The sequence below is a fragment of the Choristoneura fumiferana genome, chromosome Z, assembly GCF_025370935.1.
Source record: "Choristoneura fumiferana chromosome Z, NRCan_CFum_1, whole genome shotgun sequence".
Lineage (NCBI taxonomy): Eukaryota > Metazoa > Arthropoda > Insecta > Lepidoptera > Tortricidae > Choristoneura > Choristoneura fumiferana.
The window spans coordinates 6,960,719-6,980,607 of record NC_133472.1 but is presented as its reverse complement, the minus strand read 5'-3'; the positions used below and the strand labels follow the sequence as shown (position 1 = coordinate 6,980,607).

Here is a 19,889-nt window from a genome sequence, read left to right as displayed (position 1 = left end):
TAGTGCCAACTAGCCTGCCACAGAAATCCTCATTGATCCTGTCTGTGTAGAAGTGTAAGCTATAGGTAGGTGGTAGGACCTTGTGCAAGGTCCGCCCGGATGGCTACCACCATCTTGCTCGCTAATCCTGCCGTGAAGCAGCAGTGCTTGCACTGTTGTGTTTCGGCGTGGAGAGTAAGACAGCCGGTGAAATTACTGGCACTTAAGGTATCCCATCTTAGACCTCTATGTTGGCAACGCATCTGCAATACCCCTGGTGTTGCAGATGTTTATGGGCGGTGGTAATCTCTTACCATCAGGAGACTCACTAGCTCGTTTGCCATCCAGTCGAATAAAAAAAAGGTTTCCAGCAACACACCAGTTTTACTGGCTTAGAATAGTATTCTCATCCCATTGATGTGATTTCCAAAATAGATCTCCTAGTGATCATTTACCACCAAGTGCCCATTCGCTTGTTTGCCATTCTTGTAAAAATCACAGCAGAGTTGTTTATTAAAAATTATTAATTGGTAGTTTAGTGACAAAAATTAAAACGAAAGAGGTGATTAGATTATTGCTAATGATCGATGCTTTTCCGTTTGTAACAGTAACAATATGCAAGCGCTATCTGGCTTTTGACAATTCGGATTAAAGTACTGTTTTAATTTTATCTATAATCCTTATATCACTGGATTTATCAACCCGTGTCTTATTCGGCTTTTAATGATAGTATTATTTTATTTTATTACTAAGTGTATACCTAGTGCCATCCACGAAGACAGTGATTTTGACAAAATTATACAGTAATGACATTGTAATAAGAACCACGGCACGCGTCATCGTGTATGACTCTATATATACCCATATTAATTATTGAGTGTAATATTTAAATGTTTTTAACTGTGAGGGGAAATACCGACTTATATGGTTTGCTATCACTATTTACTGCCGTCATAAGGCAATTGGCAGTACCTATCAAAAAAAAAATGAGTTATCTATACCATCACGTAGCTTGAAACATTCTCTATCAGATGAACTAAGTAAATTGGCCGTATCTTGTCTACAACATGATCAAAAACCCCTAAGAACAATAACACCGCCTTCACATTTTTTTCTGTTTACTCGAAATATCAAAAAATGAGATAATGCCAATTGCCTTATGAGGGTAGATTAGAAGAATGATGATAGATAAATTGAAAAAAAATATGTAAGTAAAATGTTTAAGTAGTTATAATAATTAAATACTTCTACTTCTACTTTTTCAACAGGGCAAGTTTTATAAAAGCGTGTTTAAAATAAGCATCATTCAACCACTATTTGAAACCTTTGAAGTCCAGTTGTACTGTCACGCGTTCTCATGTTTACATCGAATCATGCGCAAGTTACAAACAGATAAATTGGCTAATCTGGAGCACGATTTCCCTTACTCAAATTGTAAGTAGAGCAAGACGAAGGAAGGATGAATATAGAAAGACTGAACGGTCTGTGTTTCAAATGCAACGAAACCGTCAACTGCGTGTGTGATAGGGTTTGTTGAGAAATAAAAAAGTACAATAACACGGAATATATTTTATCATTTTGATAACTCCACGAATTCACTGTCGGTACGATTATGTATCCTATGTCTATGGTCATAACGTAGGATAGCCTAGGTTAGCTTTATATTTTGGTTTAGTTTGAGACAAGTAAAATACGCTCACGATCCTACTAATATTATGATATATCATTACGGATGGATGGATGGATGTTTGTTACTCTTTCGCGCAAAAACTACTGAACGGATTTGCATGAAATTTGGCATACAGGTAATATGTAACGTGGATTCACATATAGGCTACTTTTTATTCGAAAATAATGTATGGTTCCTGTGCGATCAAAAAAGGTTTAAGCTACATACTAATTCTGTGCGAGCGAAGTCACGGGCATAAAACTAGTACATGATAATCTCGGAAAATGGCATAGTACTCGCAGAAAAGCGATAAACGAAACTTCGTTGACAAAGCAGCGGGCAAAAGCTGCAGCTAAAATCACCATTTTGATTGAGATTTGATAAAATCCTTCGCATATCCTAAAATAAGATAATGTATGTAGTGTTATCATTGACACGTAGGGATTAATTTTAGCAGCAGTCACTCGAAAATGTACCTACTTTGCGACTGCTGCCAAAACCTTTGGAGGTGGGACTGTTAGACGCGAGTGCCTAATCTATTACGTAGGTAAGTAATCTGTACTGGCACATGGGCGTATTATGCTTCATGTAATAAAGGTAGAGACGCGTCAGTAGACAGTTTGATAAGTTTTGATGGATTGAGCGTGCAAAAGTAAATTTTTGGTGAATTTTATGGATGTCACATTTTACGTAACCACAGGCAGGCTTCAGATGTAAGATAGCTATATTATTTTCTCCTTTGTACATATCGACGTTTAACTTTATTATTTCGTGAACTGATTTTAATTTTTGATCGGTGATTATATACTAACAATACTATCAAAGAATCCCGTTCCAAATTGTGCAAATTCGTGTTGAATTTGATTAATTTGAAATATTAGTTGAGTATTAGAAAATTGTATTGAGTTTCTGTGACAGGCTTTGGCGCTGTGAGGGCTGTTTGACAATTTTGACATTTGTGATTGATTATTGGTCTAAATGAGCCAATCGTAAGCAACACTGTAACGTCAATCAGACCTCACGATACTAACGCCATCTAGCGACAAGAATCTCTCATTAAAAATTTCTCTATATTTTTGTCGCGTCTCTCACCAATTACTTAATTACTTACTTACAATAACTTAAAATGAGCGGATCGACGCAAGGGCGGATACACCGTTGTGGGCACGATGGGCATGCCCACAACCCTAATAGACTTGTGAAGAGACACTTTCTCGGTCTGTTAAGATCGGTAGGCTGACAATAATAAACACCATCCCTTAATAAAATAAAAAAAATACAGTGAAATGATTTTCAGGTGGGTGTTACCACGACGTTTTTTGTGGGCTGGATCCGCGCCTGGGTCGACGGAGACTCATAAATCTATAAAGTGAAGGTACATTCATAAAATTTTGTATATATTTAATCAAGAAATTCCAGTCATCTCACGTCACGTGCACCTGAAAAAAACCGTGCTTAATTGTCATTAAAGAAATCCTTAAGCGATGATAACAGATGATTGTTCGACTGAACAATAGCTACTTCCAAGCTGATCTTGAACAATGCCACCGCATTCCAACCTTTATCGTGTTACGCATAAGTCGTAAGACGTATGCAACCACGCGTCGCTGGTTTTTGTACTAAAGGTGCAGGTGACCGATATTTGAAATAATTTAAAAAATATAGGTATCAAAAAATCAAAAGCGTGATGAAAAACGGCTAAACGACAATTATACTACTAAAAATGTGGTTTATAATAGCTGAGTTTTTACAAATTTAGAATGATATTTTTGCCGTTGGGGTTACCTACACCGTAATCAAATAATCTAGTTACGCAAATTTACTTAAACTAAAAAACGTGTTGAAGTCGAGCGTTAAAAACTCGTAGATAGCTTAGGTCAGTACCACAACCATGAGTTTTCAGTGACCGTACTCGATAGCGACGGCGTAAATTATTTGTATGGAGAATTGTACAGCGCCTCTACAAATAATTTACGCCGTCGCTATCGAGTACGGCCACTGTAAAGTCATGGTAGTGGTACAGGCGTTTTTAACCTTTTTGTTTCATCGAAGTTTCACGGCACACCAGTAAAAAATAGCCAAGTTCGAGTCTGTCTGACGAGTAGAGGGTTCCACCCGCCATTCCATCCGCTCCATTACCATTACCACAACAAACTGACAACGCGAATCGCAAACACCACGCGTCAATACTATTATATTAAACGGCTTGAGGACCGGAGTCTAAGGAAAAAGAACGGATACCTATGTCAAACGTGAATGATGTCACATTTCACAAACTATTCATGTGATATAAGATATAATAGTTCATCTATTTGATGACTATGGCGCTAGAGTCCCTAAAGTAACTTGAGACCTCGGAAATTAACATCATAAACGTGAAGGTTTTTAAATTTATTGATTTGTTTGTGCTTCAGTCATTTTCTAAACATCTAAGATAAAGCATAATCATGCTATTTATCTGGGAAAGTTTGGCAGCTCCAACAGGAAATAAATAAATAAAATATGTTTGAAGCCATCCTTGTCTAGCAGCTGTCCTACAAGAGAAAGACTGGTAACGGTTGCTTGACGCTCGCATGTTACACTTAAATATTAGCGAGTTAATGGAATGGTCATATCTGAGTGAGGCGAGTATTTCAACATCAAGTTCACTGTCAATGCTAACGGCGTCACACTAACCGCACGCTTGACGCCACACAGCACGAGCTAAGTAAATAGTAAAAAAGTGTGAATTAACACTCGCGTCCCAAGGGCCCAAGGGTCCTGCAGGGCTACTACGTAACTCAAAACTCGAAGTTCGTGTCGTTAGGTCCCTCTGACACTTATACTATTTAATACGAGTGCGGGAGGGACCGCACGACACGAACTTCGAGTTTCGTAGTAGCCCTGCTGTATCTAACAAAAAATTGATCCATTTCGCGAAGATTTCAACTGGCATCGAGTGACCAGGTGACCGATTTTTGAAAACATATTTTAGCGCCACCGAAAAATACCCTTCGAAAACAGTAAAAAAATAGCGCTCAATTTGAAATTTGAGGGGTGACACTATCCCGGCCCGGATAATACCGACATGGAAATACCGACCCTGTTTTTCGTGACCACGCCCATAGAAACTAACATGAGCTTCTATAGGCGTGTACACGAAAAACAGGGTCGGTATATCCATTTTGGTATCATCCGGGCCGGGATAGAGTGTCACCCAAATTTGAGTAGAGCGCAGCTCTAATGAATCTTGACAGTTATTGTTTTGAAAGCATGAACGGCCTTTGTAGTACTAGCTTTTACAGACCTGCGGCTTCACTGGATCTAGCAATTGCATTTAAATCCCAAGATTTTACTACACTCATTACATTCTGCTCTTTATTTGAATTGTATGAAAAATTTATCTTGACTTGGCGGTGACATTTCTGGATTTTGAGTGCATAAGTAGTATTTGGAAATATCGGGATACAATGTAGCTTAGCAGACGGCTTCGGGCCGAAAATTTCTCGAGTGGTGTCCGCGGATCGGCAAGCGCAGCGTAGGACGTCCACCAACGAGATGGCCGGATGACCTGGTTAAAGCCGCGGGTTCACGGTGGATGCAGGCCGCTGCCAACCGAAGCGACTGGAGGTCTATGGGGGAAGCCTATGTCCAACAGCGGACGTCCTACGGCTGAGATGATGATGATGATGAATGTAGCTTCTGCATATTACCTTATTTCCTCCAGTTTTATTGTACATCAAACATACATCAGTGAAGAACTTTTGCATTTATAATATTTGTAGTAAAACAATACGCTACGAGTGTTCTGTAAAGACGCTGACGTAGCAAGTGGTTTCAAGAGTTTAATATTAGGTGGCGCTAAGAATTCTTGTGGTTGTGGTTTGACAGTAAACCGCGTGAAATTTTATAATTTTTCTAACGTATATTTTATTTTCTGTATAGGTACTGAAGGGAAAATATAAAATATAAAATTTATGAACTATACTTAACTAATAATTTCAAGTGTTTATTTCTATATCAATATGTTTTTTAGGATTTTGTAGTCAAAATGGCAAAAACGGACATCCTTATTGTTTCCCCATGTCCGTTCGTCCGTCTGTCCGCGACTTAGCTCAGAGAGTCAAAGTACATAATATACTAAAAGCTGTAATTTGGTGCGAAGTTTTAATTAGATAAATAATTTATTTGAAAGATGTAAGAAAAACGTAGCTGCTACAGCTAAAGTTCTTGTACCTAGTTTACATTTATATAGAATACTGTACACAGAATTACAGCTTTTAGGTTCAAGGATTTCGGCTGGCCGATGGGGTGAGGATTTATCATTCTATATTATGAAGATCAAAGGCCTGTCTCGCCGCTTACTGATAAGTTCCTTATATTTCATATAGGTAACAACTATCCATGACACTCTCTTTTTATTCGAGCAAAATAACTAGAGACAGCAAAACAATATAAGAGGGTGAAGAAACAGGTCGTAAAAATTCCTAGCTTCTCTTGTATCTCTTTCATCTCTCTCAAAATAACGGTTCAGGAAAAAGTACGCATATATTTAAGTGTCTAGTGCGCTTGATAAAAATGACTAATGAGCTCGGGTTAACATGACGGAAAACTGGTGTCATTAATCGGTTTTCCTTCAGGATTTCCCATCCATAACTCTGATGGATGGATCCAACAAGCGAATGGATGGACTTATTTGTAACACCAACTTGTTTAAGGATACGTTATAAAGACAGGGGCTTTTCTTAAGCTCTTTGCTCATAAAGTCTCTAAAAATCTAAAAAAGGACCGCATAGGTTCTATCAATGAAAACATTTGGTCGCAGTCTTGTAGCTGTTATTTTTCTTTGTTCAAATAGTAACGGTTGCTATCGGTCTGACTGGTTGCATAGGTATAGTGAGGGTCTGGTGAAAATGGCCCATTCCTTTGACAAATAATCAAAGGTACACTAACTAGTTTGCTAATGTCGTTCGGAGCTCGAAACAAAAGATCGATTTCCTTTTTCTTCCGCATTTGAATCTTCAGGAAAACGAAAGAAAATCGACGACTACAGCGACATTAACATTCTGGTTGTAAGTACCTTGATGTATTGTACGTGAACCGCTTTTGGTTGTTGATATTTAGATTGATGATTGGTCCAGTCAAGTTATTAAACCGCAGTAAATGAACGGTTAAATTACTTCTTTCAGTGGTAGTTTTTTTATACAGCAATACAATTGGGAATTATAGATCGATGCCTTTTAATCGCAAAGGTTTTTTTATTAGGTACCTACGTGGGTCTAAAAACAGTTCGTAGAGAATCATTTGCTTTTAAAAAAACATGAGTAAATAATAAAAAAATAACGCTGTGGTTGCCGCTAACAAAAAGTGTTTTCATATCAAAATAAAATAAAGTAATGCTTATTCAGCTTAATGGATACCTATAAGTGAGAGAAAAACAGTAAAATAAACATTCGCCAAAGTTTTCAAAAACACTGAAAAAACTTACTCTGCGTAGTCTTGGATGCCATTGTATTCGTAAAGTTCGAGTCGTCACAAAATGAAAAGCACTACACGGCCTCTGTTCGTAGACTGCTACGCCGCTACAAACTCACGCGCATAAATAAAACGAGAATAATTTAAAAATAAATTAATTAAAATCTATTATTCAGCTGCGTGTGAACTGCGCTGCGCTCGGACTGAGAATGCCGCTCCTCCCGGCGAATTTATTTATTAGGGGTCGCGATAAGTGGTAAATAGCTGAATAAATACGTTTATATTGAGACGGATCGCGGTTATATCACTGCCAGGAATACAGACTGACTGCAAAGCCGCGGTATTTCAGACGCCGCCGAACCTTCACTGGTTAATTGGACGAATATAGCGCCGAGATTAACTAAAGCCTCGTGAAGTAGAAAGAGAGTAGCGGAGAGAGCAACGATTTTTTAAATCACAACATTCGATAACGTCACTCGATAGTAATCACAAAACATCACAGATTTGTAATTTTTAGGTTGTAACTTTTTTAACTTACCTTTAGAATTTAAAAGACTAGTAAAGTAACTACTACTCTACTTGTCTTTCGAATTCAGTAACAGTTTTGACCACTTTCTTGTATCCACTTGATGTGATGTTCAAAATCAGTCCCCAGTTTGAAAATAAACAGCGGAAACCAGATGAGGGCGCCACTTTCTTCGCAAATTTCGAAATCTGTCAGATATTAATAAACGACTCATTAACGACTCTGAGTTTGACATTAACAGCTTGTATAGTTTCGGAGTCAGAGATAATGTTCTTTAGGAGCGCGTTAAATTGCATCAGGCTTTGGATAACATTAAATTTGGCGCGGATTGTTTGTATACAAAGTAGCGTTTTTGAGAATTCCCGCAGGAATTTTTGGGACGTCGAAGAAATTTGAAGGAAATTTGATATTATTTTGTAGATAGCTGCGGGTCTGGAAGCGCATAGGCTACGTTTCATCCCAAAACTCCTTCGAGATCGGGTATAACCTTAAAATTTTAACCGCTAAGATCACAAACATGAACTTTGGTGCGGGTTTCTTTATATGACGCTAATCCAATTCACGGTGTAATTTTTAGGAAATCACAGGAGAATTTTCTCGAAATCCCGGAATTTCAGTCCAATTGCTACTCGTGCAAAGCCGTAGCGTAGGTGAAGGGTAATCTCTTGTGTAATTTAAATTCAACTTTCAGATCGTTACATATGCAATGGAAAATATAAAACTTTTGAGATAACATTTGGTACTTTCTACGATTGTTTTATAAAGTAAACCTAACCTAACCTAACCCAATGCATATTTAAACAATTAATGATTCATACAATGATCATCGAATTATACCAAATGAGATAAGTGTAACACTTTAAAAAATGTAACATTTTATCAAAATGTAACATTATATTAAATGTTATATTTATATCAAAAGTTGTTTATACCTTTTGATTTGCACCCTCGCTCGCCTAAGCCTACCTAAAATGTACTCAATGTTACACGCAAGCGAATCCGAGTGTAAACGCCAGTATGAAAGACGTATGTTAAACGCCAAGCGGCGTTGTGCACTAAAACAATAATTACGTGTATTGAAAACACTTTAATACAGTTGTAGTTTTATCTATAATCGCCGAGGCTACCGGAGCTTAGCGTCAACAATTACTTATCTGTTAAAACCGTCTAGTCTAAATTTAACAATTATCTTAAATTAATCTTCGCAATTTCTTTATCCGTATCTAAATATGTGTATAAATATAATTCGATAAAAAAATCGTATCTTATCGCGTGGTTCTGGATTTAAAATAACTCAAATCCAGTGCATAACATTAGAAACACAATAGTCCCATTTATTTTATGTAAATACCGAATCGCGCTTGATAATATACCTTTGTACTCGTTCCATATTTGAATGCGTGTAAAAATATAAATTTTAAGACTTAACTGTTGCTATACGGCTGGTCATGATTAAGATTTTTTAATCAACATTTATTATCAAAGTGGTAGTGTCAAACCAAAGTAGGTAACATGCACCTAACTAGCATTTCTGAATAAGGGGATTATTAAAAAAATACACGTAATAAAAAGGAATTCAAATGAATAAATTGACTTCAAAAGTAAAATTTATTTAATTACTTAATCAAATAATTAAATATGAAAAAAAAGCTTTATTTTTGTAAAATGGGATAAATTAAAGGCGCATTTTAATTAAAATAACAAATGTTTATTTAAAGACGGAACTTTTATTTCCCTCTTTTTAGTTATTTATTAAATAAAAAATACAGTTTTGAAGTAGGTTTATTTTTTTAATTACTTAGTATTTTTTTTATTTCCACTGCATTTAATCAATATTTTTTTGGCTCTGGCATGTTTAAGAACTACGCTGAATTACGCCAACGACACGTTTGCCTATATAGTGAGTGACTTATGCACACTTAAATCTCTATTCCAAAAAGTACTAAATCTGTTTTGATTAAACTAACACTATTCTTTATTTTGGACTATATTAAGTCGAATTAAGAAAGATTTCTTGCAATCCAACGTATAGTTTTTGAGATATGTGCTGGGCAAACATGCGAGTATAATACATACCTACCTAGTAATGAAATTTGGTAGGTACACATATTTAAAACTAAATATACAAAAAAATGTGTAATTCTGACAAGATTATTTACATGCTGATGAAATCAATAACCCCCCCCCCCCTTTTTATTTGGTTAAAAAGAAAAGTCTTGAGTTGGGTACTCACTGACTTATCAATCGAAACCGTCATATAATGAAAATGTATATCTATTGGCTATTACTAGTTTTTTTTTAATCCGGGATTACAACTCTACCAGACCAAATAGTTTAGGCAAGCAGATCCGCGGGTCAAGGCCAGCTCATCATCATCATCATCCCAGCCTATATACGTCCCACTGCTGGGCACAGGCCTCCTCTCAGAACAAGATCAAATTCAAATCAAGGCCAGCTATGACCAAAGAATTATCATTTTTAACATAATACAGAGCAAAGTTCACTTTCATTTAATAAACCAATTACTCTTTGATGTGTTGTGATGTCCGACAAACGATGACTCTCCGAACAAAAAACATAATGCCGTTTTTATCGCCAAAATTAAATGTCTCGGATTTTCCGTTCAATTAATAATTATTTTGACAACAATACTGGACAGCTTAAAGTTTCAGGTTCCGTACTAGATCGGTTAGAATATTATTACGAGTACCTACAACGTCATTGTCGTGTAATCAAGATCAGGGTCAACCTTTCACGCTTTTTCAACACAAGGTATTTAATCAGCTTCAGTAATTAAGATAAACAGCTAAATAGTCACCGTTCATCGGAAACAAACCATAAAAATTTTCAATTATCCTGGCGAAGTGTCCCACCACTTGACTGGAACAAAGGCCTTCCACCTTTACCCCATCTGTCCCAATTTTAGGCAGTGTCCGACCAGTCCTTAATAAATACGCCTAGGTCGTCCCGCCAGTGCGTCCAGCAGGGCTACTACGAAACTCGAAACTCGAAGTCCGTGTCGTGCGATTCCTCTGACACTTATGAGTACTATTTAATACGAGAGCGAGAGGGACGGTACGATACGAACTTCGATTTTCGAACTTCGGAGTAGGCCCTCTGGCCGTTATTGTCTAACGCACTTGGAAACGTAATCGTGTTCACCTCTTATCTTGTCAATCGGTATAGGATGAGGGTAGAAAGAGACGGTGATCATGGGCGTACCCAGGGGGGGGGCAAGGGGGGCAGGTGCCAGATAGACAGACAGACAGAAAAATCGACTTAGCAAACCTTTTTTTTAAAGGCTGGTTTTAAAAGACCAATCCAACGATACCCCACACTATAGGGTTGTATGAGAAAAAAAAATCACCCCCATTTTACGTCTATGGGTAGTACCCTAAAAAAATTTTTTTTAATTTTTTATTGTACCATTTTGTCGGCATAGTTTACATATATATTAGTGCAAAATTACAGCTTTCTAGCATTGATAGTCCCTGAGCAAAGTCGCGGACGGACGGACAGACAGACAGACAGACAAACAGACAGACATGGCAAAACTATAAGGGTTCTGTTTTTGCCATTTTGGCTCCGGAACCCTAAAAATATATACGAGTACAAGAACATGGGAAAATATCACAAAATCAACTGGTCAGAGCTGCACAGTCATATTATATTATTACATAATGCTTTCTTTCAATGCTCTATTATTCTTGAGTTTTAACACAATTATACGATTATAGATAATAACAATAGATTCGTCAAATGTTGATATTGATATCGGAGGAAGTGACAATAAACAAATGCTTTTTGAGAACCAATTACAATTAGGTAGAGCAACGCCTCTGTCAATTGTGAAGAATAAAGGACAAACAATAATTTTCGAAACGGGACAGGTTCCTAAAAATTGTAATTAGTCGCCGTCAGTTAAATTATCGGGAAATATTGGATACTTTACGTATTTTTTTAAGATAAAAAATATTAAATATTTGTATATTTTTATATCCATTTTGAATTTTAGATGGCTTAGCTAGTAGCTGTAAACAGTGGCATAGCTATCGTATGGCCAGGTGGTGCAGTGCACCAGGCCCCGGACCTCGCAGTAGGCCCTGTAACCTAAGCTTTGAAGAGGAGGAGCTCTAGCCATTTATTTAAAATGTTTTTAAATGTTTTTGAAGGCCAATACAAGTTCAAGCTACGTGGAAAGACAGGTAATTGCCCGATTCTTTCTCTATGCACCGGAGCCCTTGTCCACCTAGCTACGCCGCTGGCTGTAAACCAGTAATTTTTCATTGATTAATAAATATAATGGAACCAAATGAACATCTACGAACATATATTTTAGTTTCAACTGATTGATATATTGTTCTAATCAGACACTGCTTGCAATGTGCCTACGCTGTATTTAGCCTTTATATGAAGCGTTCGAAACACGCACAGCAGCGGATCAGTTAAAACTCCGAAAAATGGTGTTTACCTTTGTTGTATCCCAACAATCCGGCGGAGTTATTTGCGAATTTTTTGCGTGTTTACGGGACAAAAAATGTGCTTTTCCGTCGAAGGTGAGAATGCATCAAACAATAACGAACTAAGGACGGAAACTGTAATTATACTGATACAATCGCTTCGTCATGTTGACGTCAAGCATCTCAAGCGAGGCAGAACCCGGCTCACTTTTGTTTTTAATTATGGGTTTCTTAGTTTCAATCTTAGCTTAAAACTGGGCACCATTATCTCACCATTCTTACCATTATTATTCACAGAAGTAATGAAGAGGAATACCAACGTTATTGTTTATAGGTATTTCCTTCCAGAGTCGATTAATCATCATTAATACGCACTCATGTTATTTATGTGTTTTAGTGGGTTTTATTTAGTAGATTAGGTACGATAAGCAGGTACCTACGGCACGGTATCAGTACAATAATCCTTCCTCCATCCTTTTCAATAATAGTGCAGACGCCAAAGAAAGTTGAGTTTACAAAATTTGAGGAATCATCATCCAAAGACGTCCATTGCTGGACATAGACCTCCCGCAAGGCTCTCCACTCAGACCGGTCTTGTGCTTTCCGCATCTACCGCGATCCCGCGTCTCCCGGTCCGCGGACGCCATTCGAGAACCTTCTGACCCCATCAGCCATCAGTCCTGCGAGCAATGTGCCCCGCCCACTGCCACTTCAGTTTCACAATTCTTCGGAAAATTTGAGGAATGCTTTCCGTAAATTATAAGTTATATTGTAAAAATTGTAAGTTGAAGTGGGTGGGCACATTGCTCGCAGAACTTTCAAATTCTAATATTTTTATTTCATACTATTACTTTTAAATTAAAACTATGTACATAAAAATATCTTAGACTTAAAATACTTACATAAATTAAAAATAATAATAAGTACTCCCTTAGGCAAGGTCCCGAAGATGCTGGCAGCGTTTTCTCTTTGAATAGCTAAGCTAATTCTTTGTCCGAGGAAGCTGCCAGATCTTCGGTCCCCTGTGACATCTACTAACCTTATGGAAATGTCTTTGAAAAGTTTTAAAGCGCTAAAACCCCACGGACCAAGGGTCTCATCTCAACACCGAATGGGACAAAGTCGTTTTCGGTGCCTACACCCTTATATTTGGGCAATTGTACTTTTTCAGCCGCTTCAGATGCTGCATTGGCCCTGTTGCAGGTTGCATGGAGATGAGAAAGAGCCATCGTGTCTTATTATATTTTCGACTGATGTGTTTTTTAAAAATTTGTACCCTGTTCGATCTGAATCATTCTATCTTTAAATGAGCAATTCTCGTATATTTATTTCGGGCATCTAGGAAAAAGCTCTAATGGTTTCACAGAAATTTGCTGTGGGGATTTCTGAGGGAAACTTCCGATTTACTCGTAGTTTGGTCGAATCTCTAGGAAAAGGTGGTTTTCGAGTTTTAGCCTGAGCGAAGCTAGATCGCCCAAACAATGAACTGCTGTAACTTACTATAAAAAAATCTTGCAATCGTCATTTTTTTTTCAAAGAAAAAAATGTTTGGAAAAAACTTTTTGATACCTACTTACATAGAAAATGCAAGGGAAAGTTGCTTTGTAAATAAGGCAATATTTTCTACGAAATTTTAATTCACCTTCACCACAAGTACCACAACCAGCAAGTAATACTTAATAACAGAATAATGCAGTGGTTAGTTAATAAAAATACATCAACATTAAAACTGCAATTAACCGCAAAACAATAAACTGAAGGAACAAACAATGTGCAAGTTCTTGGAACGTTATAAAATTGCGATGTATATGAAATAATTACAAAATATGCAATTAAGCTAATACATAAATAGTTAGTCATCGGTCTTGTGCGTCAAAAACAGTGCCAATACGCTTCTTAGGGTATGTGGCTACAGTGTGTGGGTAGAAACCGTTTTTTTTTTCGAGGGAGGTATACCGCCGAGCCGGTCTCGGCAGCATGCCCGACTCATCTGGCAATTGGCATTGGTCTCAAAAAAACAATGTTAATTTTTATACTTTTTTTTTCATAAAATAGCCGAATTTAAGACACCTATTTGAAGGATTTTGGTTTTAGTTGCGTTTTTAATTTTTTACCCTTTTTAGAAGTTACCGGAATTATAGCTAACCATAGGTGCCATGGCGGTAAAAACTACGTTTTTCGTTGCCCATCACAATTATTTAAAAAACGTAGTGTCTTCTGTCACCTGGCAGTGCGTGTTAGAACTAGGCGGATAGTTATATAACGTTTATTTACGATGAAAGTCAAACAAAGGTCAAACGTTATTTTGCAAACATACACACGATCAATTTTCATCATCATCATCATCCCAGCCTATATACGTCCCACTGCTGGGCACAGGCCTCCTCTCAGAACAAGAGGGCTTGGGCCATAGTTCCCACGCGGGCCCAGTGCGGATTGGGAACTTCACACGCACCATTGAATTGCTTCGCAGGTTTGTGCAGGTTTCCTCACGATGTTTTCCTTCACCGCAAAGCTCGTGGTAAATTTCAAATGTAATTCCGCACATGAATTTGGAAAAACTCAGAGGTGCGAGCCGGGGTTTGAACCCACGACCCTCTGTTTGAGAGGCGATAGGTCAAACCACTAGGCCACCACGGCTTTTCACACGATCAATTAGTATTTTTTTACTACAATTTTATAAAATTATTTAATAAACCTATTCCTTGAAATGGTTTTGGAATAAGACCACATTGTAAAAAAGTGATCAATGCCAATTATTCCTTACCAGACGCCTACGGACTTCCACCCCCTGTGGAGTGTTGTACTCTAGACTATAGACGCTTCGTGCTTTCGGTATACCTACGGATTTATTTTGAACATGAAACTACCGTGAGACTCACTCATATTAAATATAAACCCGGATAACTCACGTCTTAAATCGAGTTTAGCTCGACATGTTTCGGGCTAATCCGTAGCCCTTCGTCTTCGGAGCAACGCGACTCAGCGGCTGCTGCAACACGCGCACGAGCGCGAAGACGTGAGTTATCCGGATTTATTGTTACAAAAGTACCTAAAGCTCAAAATAAAATTATGTAAGTCTGTTAAAAGTTTAAAAATAATTGGAGATAAGGTTTTGTATATTATTTAATTCGCATATATTTACTAAGTACTTTGGATGAGTATTTTTGAGTGAAGTTGATTTCGAAAATTGGTCATGTGTACATTACAACCAGAATGTTAATGTCGCTCGGTATTCGTCGGTTTCAATAAATTAATCGTTTTACCTACTGAACAGATTATTTATTTTGCAATAAGTAGGTTCTAGGTTTTCACATCATTCAATGTCGGGTGTCGGGCGTGTGGTCGGGTTAATGGCGTCTTTATTCACTGATCATAATACAACTACGTCTAAATATCGGGAACTCTAAAGATCTCTACCCACTACACCGTATCGTGCCATGGCCATAATAGGAACGGGTCAGGAACGAAATGTCAAGCGCATACTTGACACGCGACGGTTGGTTAGGAAACGTGCTAGTGGGCATAGTCTAATACTTTACAATACAAAGAATATATTTTTCACTTCTCATGCTCGTAAAGTTCTTATTTATGCTGGATCTAGGCGACATAACCTCCTAACGCCCAGAGTCCTTTATAAAGGACTTGTTGTAATTTTAAATCAAACTCTATCATAATTGACATAAAGTTTGATGTTCATAAATCAACAATTTGACTTAGGCGTTAGGAGGATAAAATGACTTTTTATGCTCTAGAGTGCATAACGTAAAATCTTCGTCTAAGACCAAGGCAATTAGGTGTAAACAGCCGCAAACAAAGAAGTTACCATATTTTTTTAAATAATTTTAGATTTATATAATACATAAATAAATAAATATCACGGGACAATTCATACCAATTGACCTAGTCCCAAAGTAGGTAAGCTTAGCAAAGCTTGTGTTATGGGCACTAAGCAACGGATAAATATTATTATATAGATAGATAGATAAATACTTAAATACATATTAAACACCCAAGACCCGAAAACAAACATTCGCATTTTTCATACAAAAATCTGCCTCGACACGGGAATCGAACCCGGGACCTCAAGCTTCGTAGTCAGGTTCTCTAACAACTAGGCCATCTGGTCGTCAAGTTATATAAAACTAACTTTCCTCACCATCGAAGTGAAAATCATAGTGTAAAACTCGAGCACTAAACCCATTTTCCCCTCGACGTGTCTATTATACCCTCGCCGTACCGGCTCGGGTGGCTATATGAACGTCTCGGGTAAAATGGCTCGTTTTATGCCCTTGTTGTACAATCTACTATTTGCCTGCCTGCTATTACGGTCATTGTATGATGCGGTGTTATGGGTAGAGACCCTTTAAGGTAATCACGGTCGACAACCCGTAACAAACATATCTAGCGTCGTAAACAGCCGTCATCCGGGCAATGCGATATCAATTTATTTCAACCATCGTCCGTCGTCCAGTTATGATTATGTAGGTAGTAGTTAGGCTGACCTCCCACACATGTTTATAGCACAAGGAGTCACCTCCGGGGCTCAATGGGCATACAAGGAGTGACACCGGCACCGTGACAAAGAGCAAGGACCGTAAGCCACTAATATAATAAATGCGAAAGTTTGTAAACATGTTTGTTTGTTTATTTATTTGTTACTTCCATCCATCCCAGCCTATATACGTCCCACTGCAGGGCAGAGGCCTCCCCTCAGAATGAGAGGGCTTGGGCAGTAGTTCCCACGCGGGCCCAGTGCGGATTGGGAACTTCACACATACCATTGAATTGCTTCGCAGGTTTGTGCAGGTTTCCTCACGATGTTTTCCTTCACCGTAAAGCTCATACTAGTCATACTCATAGTTTGATTTGGTTAAAAGTGGTGTCTAGAATGGACGTAGCATGAGTACCTACAGCGAGGACGATCCTGCATTTGCGAATAATGAACCATCTTACCCCTTGTTACCCATGGTCCCTCTCGTAGTTCCTTGATGGGACCACGGGGATTTAGGCAATATTATGCTGCCGAATATGAAGTGTATCTAGTAGACCTAGACCTGCACTGCACCTAGAGTTAATTCACCCAGCCATAATTCAGACCATAAAATAGGTAGGTTAAGTTAGTTAGGTAGCTTCTCCTGCCCGAAGGGCAAACCGCCTAGAAACAGGAGCCCCGCGAAGGGCTCCGTCGAATTTGTAGGTTTTCACTGAATTACGGATGAATAAATCTAGCATAAAAATAAATTAACTCTAAGTGCAACTCAAATCTAATAGTGCATTAGCGATTTTCGAGGTGCTTGATTTAAAAAAGCGATTCCTTGATCTGAACTCATTTGTTACAGGATTCGATCGCGATTACAGCATTATATTATGTCAAAAATATACCTACATCACAAAAAAGTGTTAAAAATAAAGATGTGTAAAATACTTGTGATGTATAGATATCATTTAATAATATTGTAAATCTGTTTAAAAAAATATGCCTCCGGTGAACCGGTGGTAGATTTTTTTTTGACTTTCATAAGTGCTTGTTATAGCATAAATAAATTGAATAAAGATATTTTGACTTTGACTTTGACACATAAAAAAACTGCAGCCAGCGTTAAAGTATTGCAAAAGGAAAAATCAGTGTTCCTTAATCAAAACTGTCCCCATATCAGTGTTAGCACGACCTTCGCTACCGCCAGGTTGTTTACCGCCCAAACATCTGATAAAGACCACAACGGCGCCTCCAGAGCAAGCATTACGTCATTATTCTCTTTATCTCGCCGCTTACTTTCACCAAGTTATGGTTGCTTGTTTGTCTGATAGCGTTATTATGTTGTCGCTGATAATCTTGTTACGGTTGGCATGCCAGAGACGCGTCACGGTTCAAATTTTAAAGCAAACAGTAGCCGTAAATTATTGGGTAAATCGTGAGCGCTGCTCACTTTGGACCAATGTTTCAACCAATCAGGTGCCTCTTATTTCGCATAATATTATTTTTTCTAATATGAATTCGCATAACAGATTTAGCATAACATAATTGTGCATGACAGCGAACTTGCATAATTATTAAGAAGCATATTTAGCATAAAAATGAATCCGCATAATTGAAATATGCATAACATTATTAACTATAACTTAAAATGTTATAAAATTAATACGCATAATTTTATCAAACGAGTGAATTAGCCTGTTCAGGGCAAAACCGACTCGGTTAGGTTAGGTTCAGAAGGCTTAGTCTGCGATGTTAGGTATTTTTTTATAATAGCCCAATAATAGATATTTTCACATAGTAGTTCACTTCTCAGATCTAATTGAATTGAGTAAATAAAACAATAATCATTTTACTTTTAGTAATATTTTTTCACTATCCTGTTTCACTATCCATTGATTAGTCTTAACTTTCGGTTTTGTATTATAACTGAATAACGTTTTTATTTGTTTTTTCATAAATATATTATAAGCACATTGTAAAGTGCTAATCAATGTATGTTTGTTGATCCGTTAAAACTTCTGGACGTATTTTAATTTTAACTAACTATAGATAATTTTTATTAATAGGTACGCGTGCGAAGCTGAATTCTAAGCTGAGAATTCTAAAATTTCAAGTAGCTATAACTTCCGAGTGATGATTTAGAATTCAAATATCGATCTATCTATAGTCACCGTTGGAAGTTAGCCATTCTGTCTCGTGTCGCGGCAGTCCCGCGCAATGATTTGCCTGTTGACACTATGGCTGACATTTGAAATTTTACCACGAGCATTGCGGTGAAGGAAAACATCGTGAGGAAACCTGCACAAACCTGCGAAGCAATTCAATGGTGCGTGTGAAGTTCCCAATCCGGACTGGGCCCGCGTGGGAACTATGGCCCAAGCCCTCTTGTTCTGAGAGGAGGCCTGTGCCCAGCAGTGGGACGTATATAGGCTGGGATGATGATGACTATGGCTGAAAGCAAGGTTGATCATTTTCCTTGAACTCTATTGTAAAAGCTCATCCGTCTAAAGTTGTAAAATAACATTTTCAACTAATTACCAACCATTTTAATGTTTATTGTATTCATTTTCCTGTGTCCAGGGGGATACCTTTTGCGGTTACCCTGTTCTTAGTATTTTGCATGAAATGCGATGAATATCGGACAAAGTTGAACCTTAAATCCTTTCTCGTAAGTTTTGAAATTCAGAGTAGAATAAGACCTAACTCCTACTGTATTATAAGTGGTTAGTGAAAACAAATCAACCGAAAGTCTTAATTTAGAAGGTATTCGGGGAACGCTGTATAATTTTATGTTTGAAATTTTTTAGCATACATTTTCCTCAAAGAGGTTGAGGCTTAAAGTGAATTTATTTGCGTACTATAGGTATAAGTACATAGGTAAAAAAAACACGGGACAATTCACACCAATTGACCTAGTCCCAAAGTAAGCTTAGCAAAACTTGTGTTATGGGTACTAAGCAACGGATAAATATAATTATAAGATACTTAAATACATATTAAACACCTAGGACCCGATAACAAACATTCGTATTCATACAAATATCTGCCCCGACACAGGAATCGAACCCGGGACCTAAAGCTTCGTAGTCAGGTTCTCTAACCACTAGGCCATCTGGTCGTCAAGTTAAATAGTAAGTAAGTCAAGATAAGTTTAAAGTATAACTATACCTAACTGCATTGTCATCTAAACTACATTTCCGTACCAAATTTCAAGTCGATGCCATTAACCATTGAGGAGTTCCGTCCTGCCGAGACGATCCTGACTGCACTACCAGGATACTACTGCCAGATTATTGCATTGACACCAGATTTACATAAGTA

At 37.7% G+C, this 19,889-nt stretch overlaps 1 protein-coding gene across 2 annotated transcripts in view; it reads right to left on the bottom strand.

Moving 5' to 3' along the window:
• The window catches only part of LOC141444942 (aquaporin AQPAe.a-like), a 91,395-nt gene extending 83,949 nt beyond the window's left edge, over window positions 1–7,446 (bottom strand). The window contains exon 1 of one of the 2 annotated variants that reach the window (XM_074110753.1): window positions 7,116–7,446. In XM_074110753.1, the coding sequence (XP_073966854.1) occupies window positions 7,116–7,137 (22 nt within the window). In that variant the 5' untranslated portion in view covers window positions 7,138–7,446. The remainder of the gene's footprint in view (window positions 1–7,115) is intronic. The other variant, XM_074110902.1, reaches the window with a different exon arrangement.
• Between the last annotated feature and the right edge of the window lie 12,443 nt (window positions 7,447–19,889).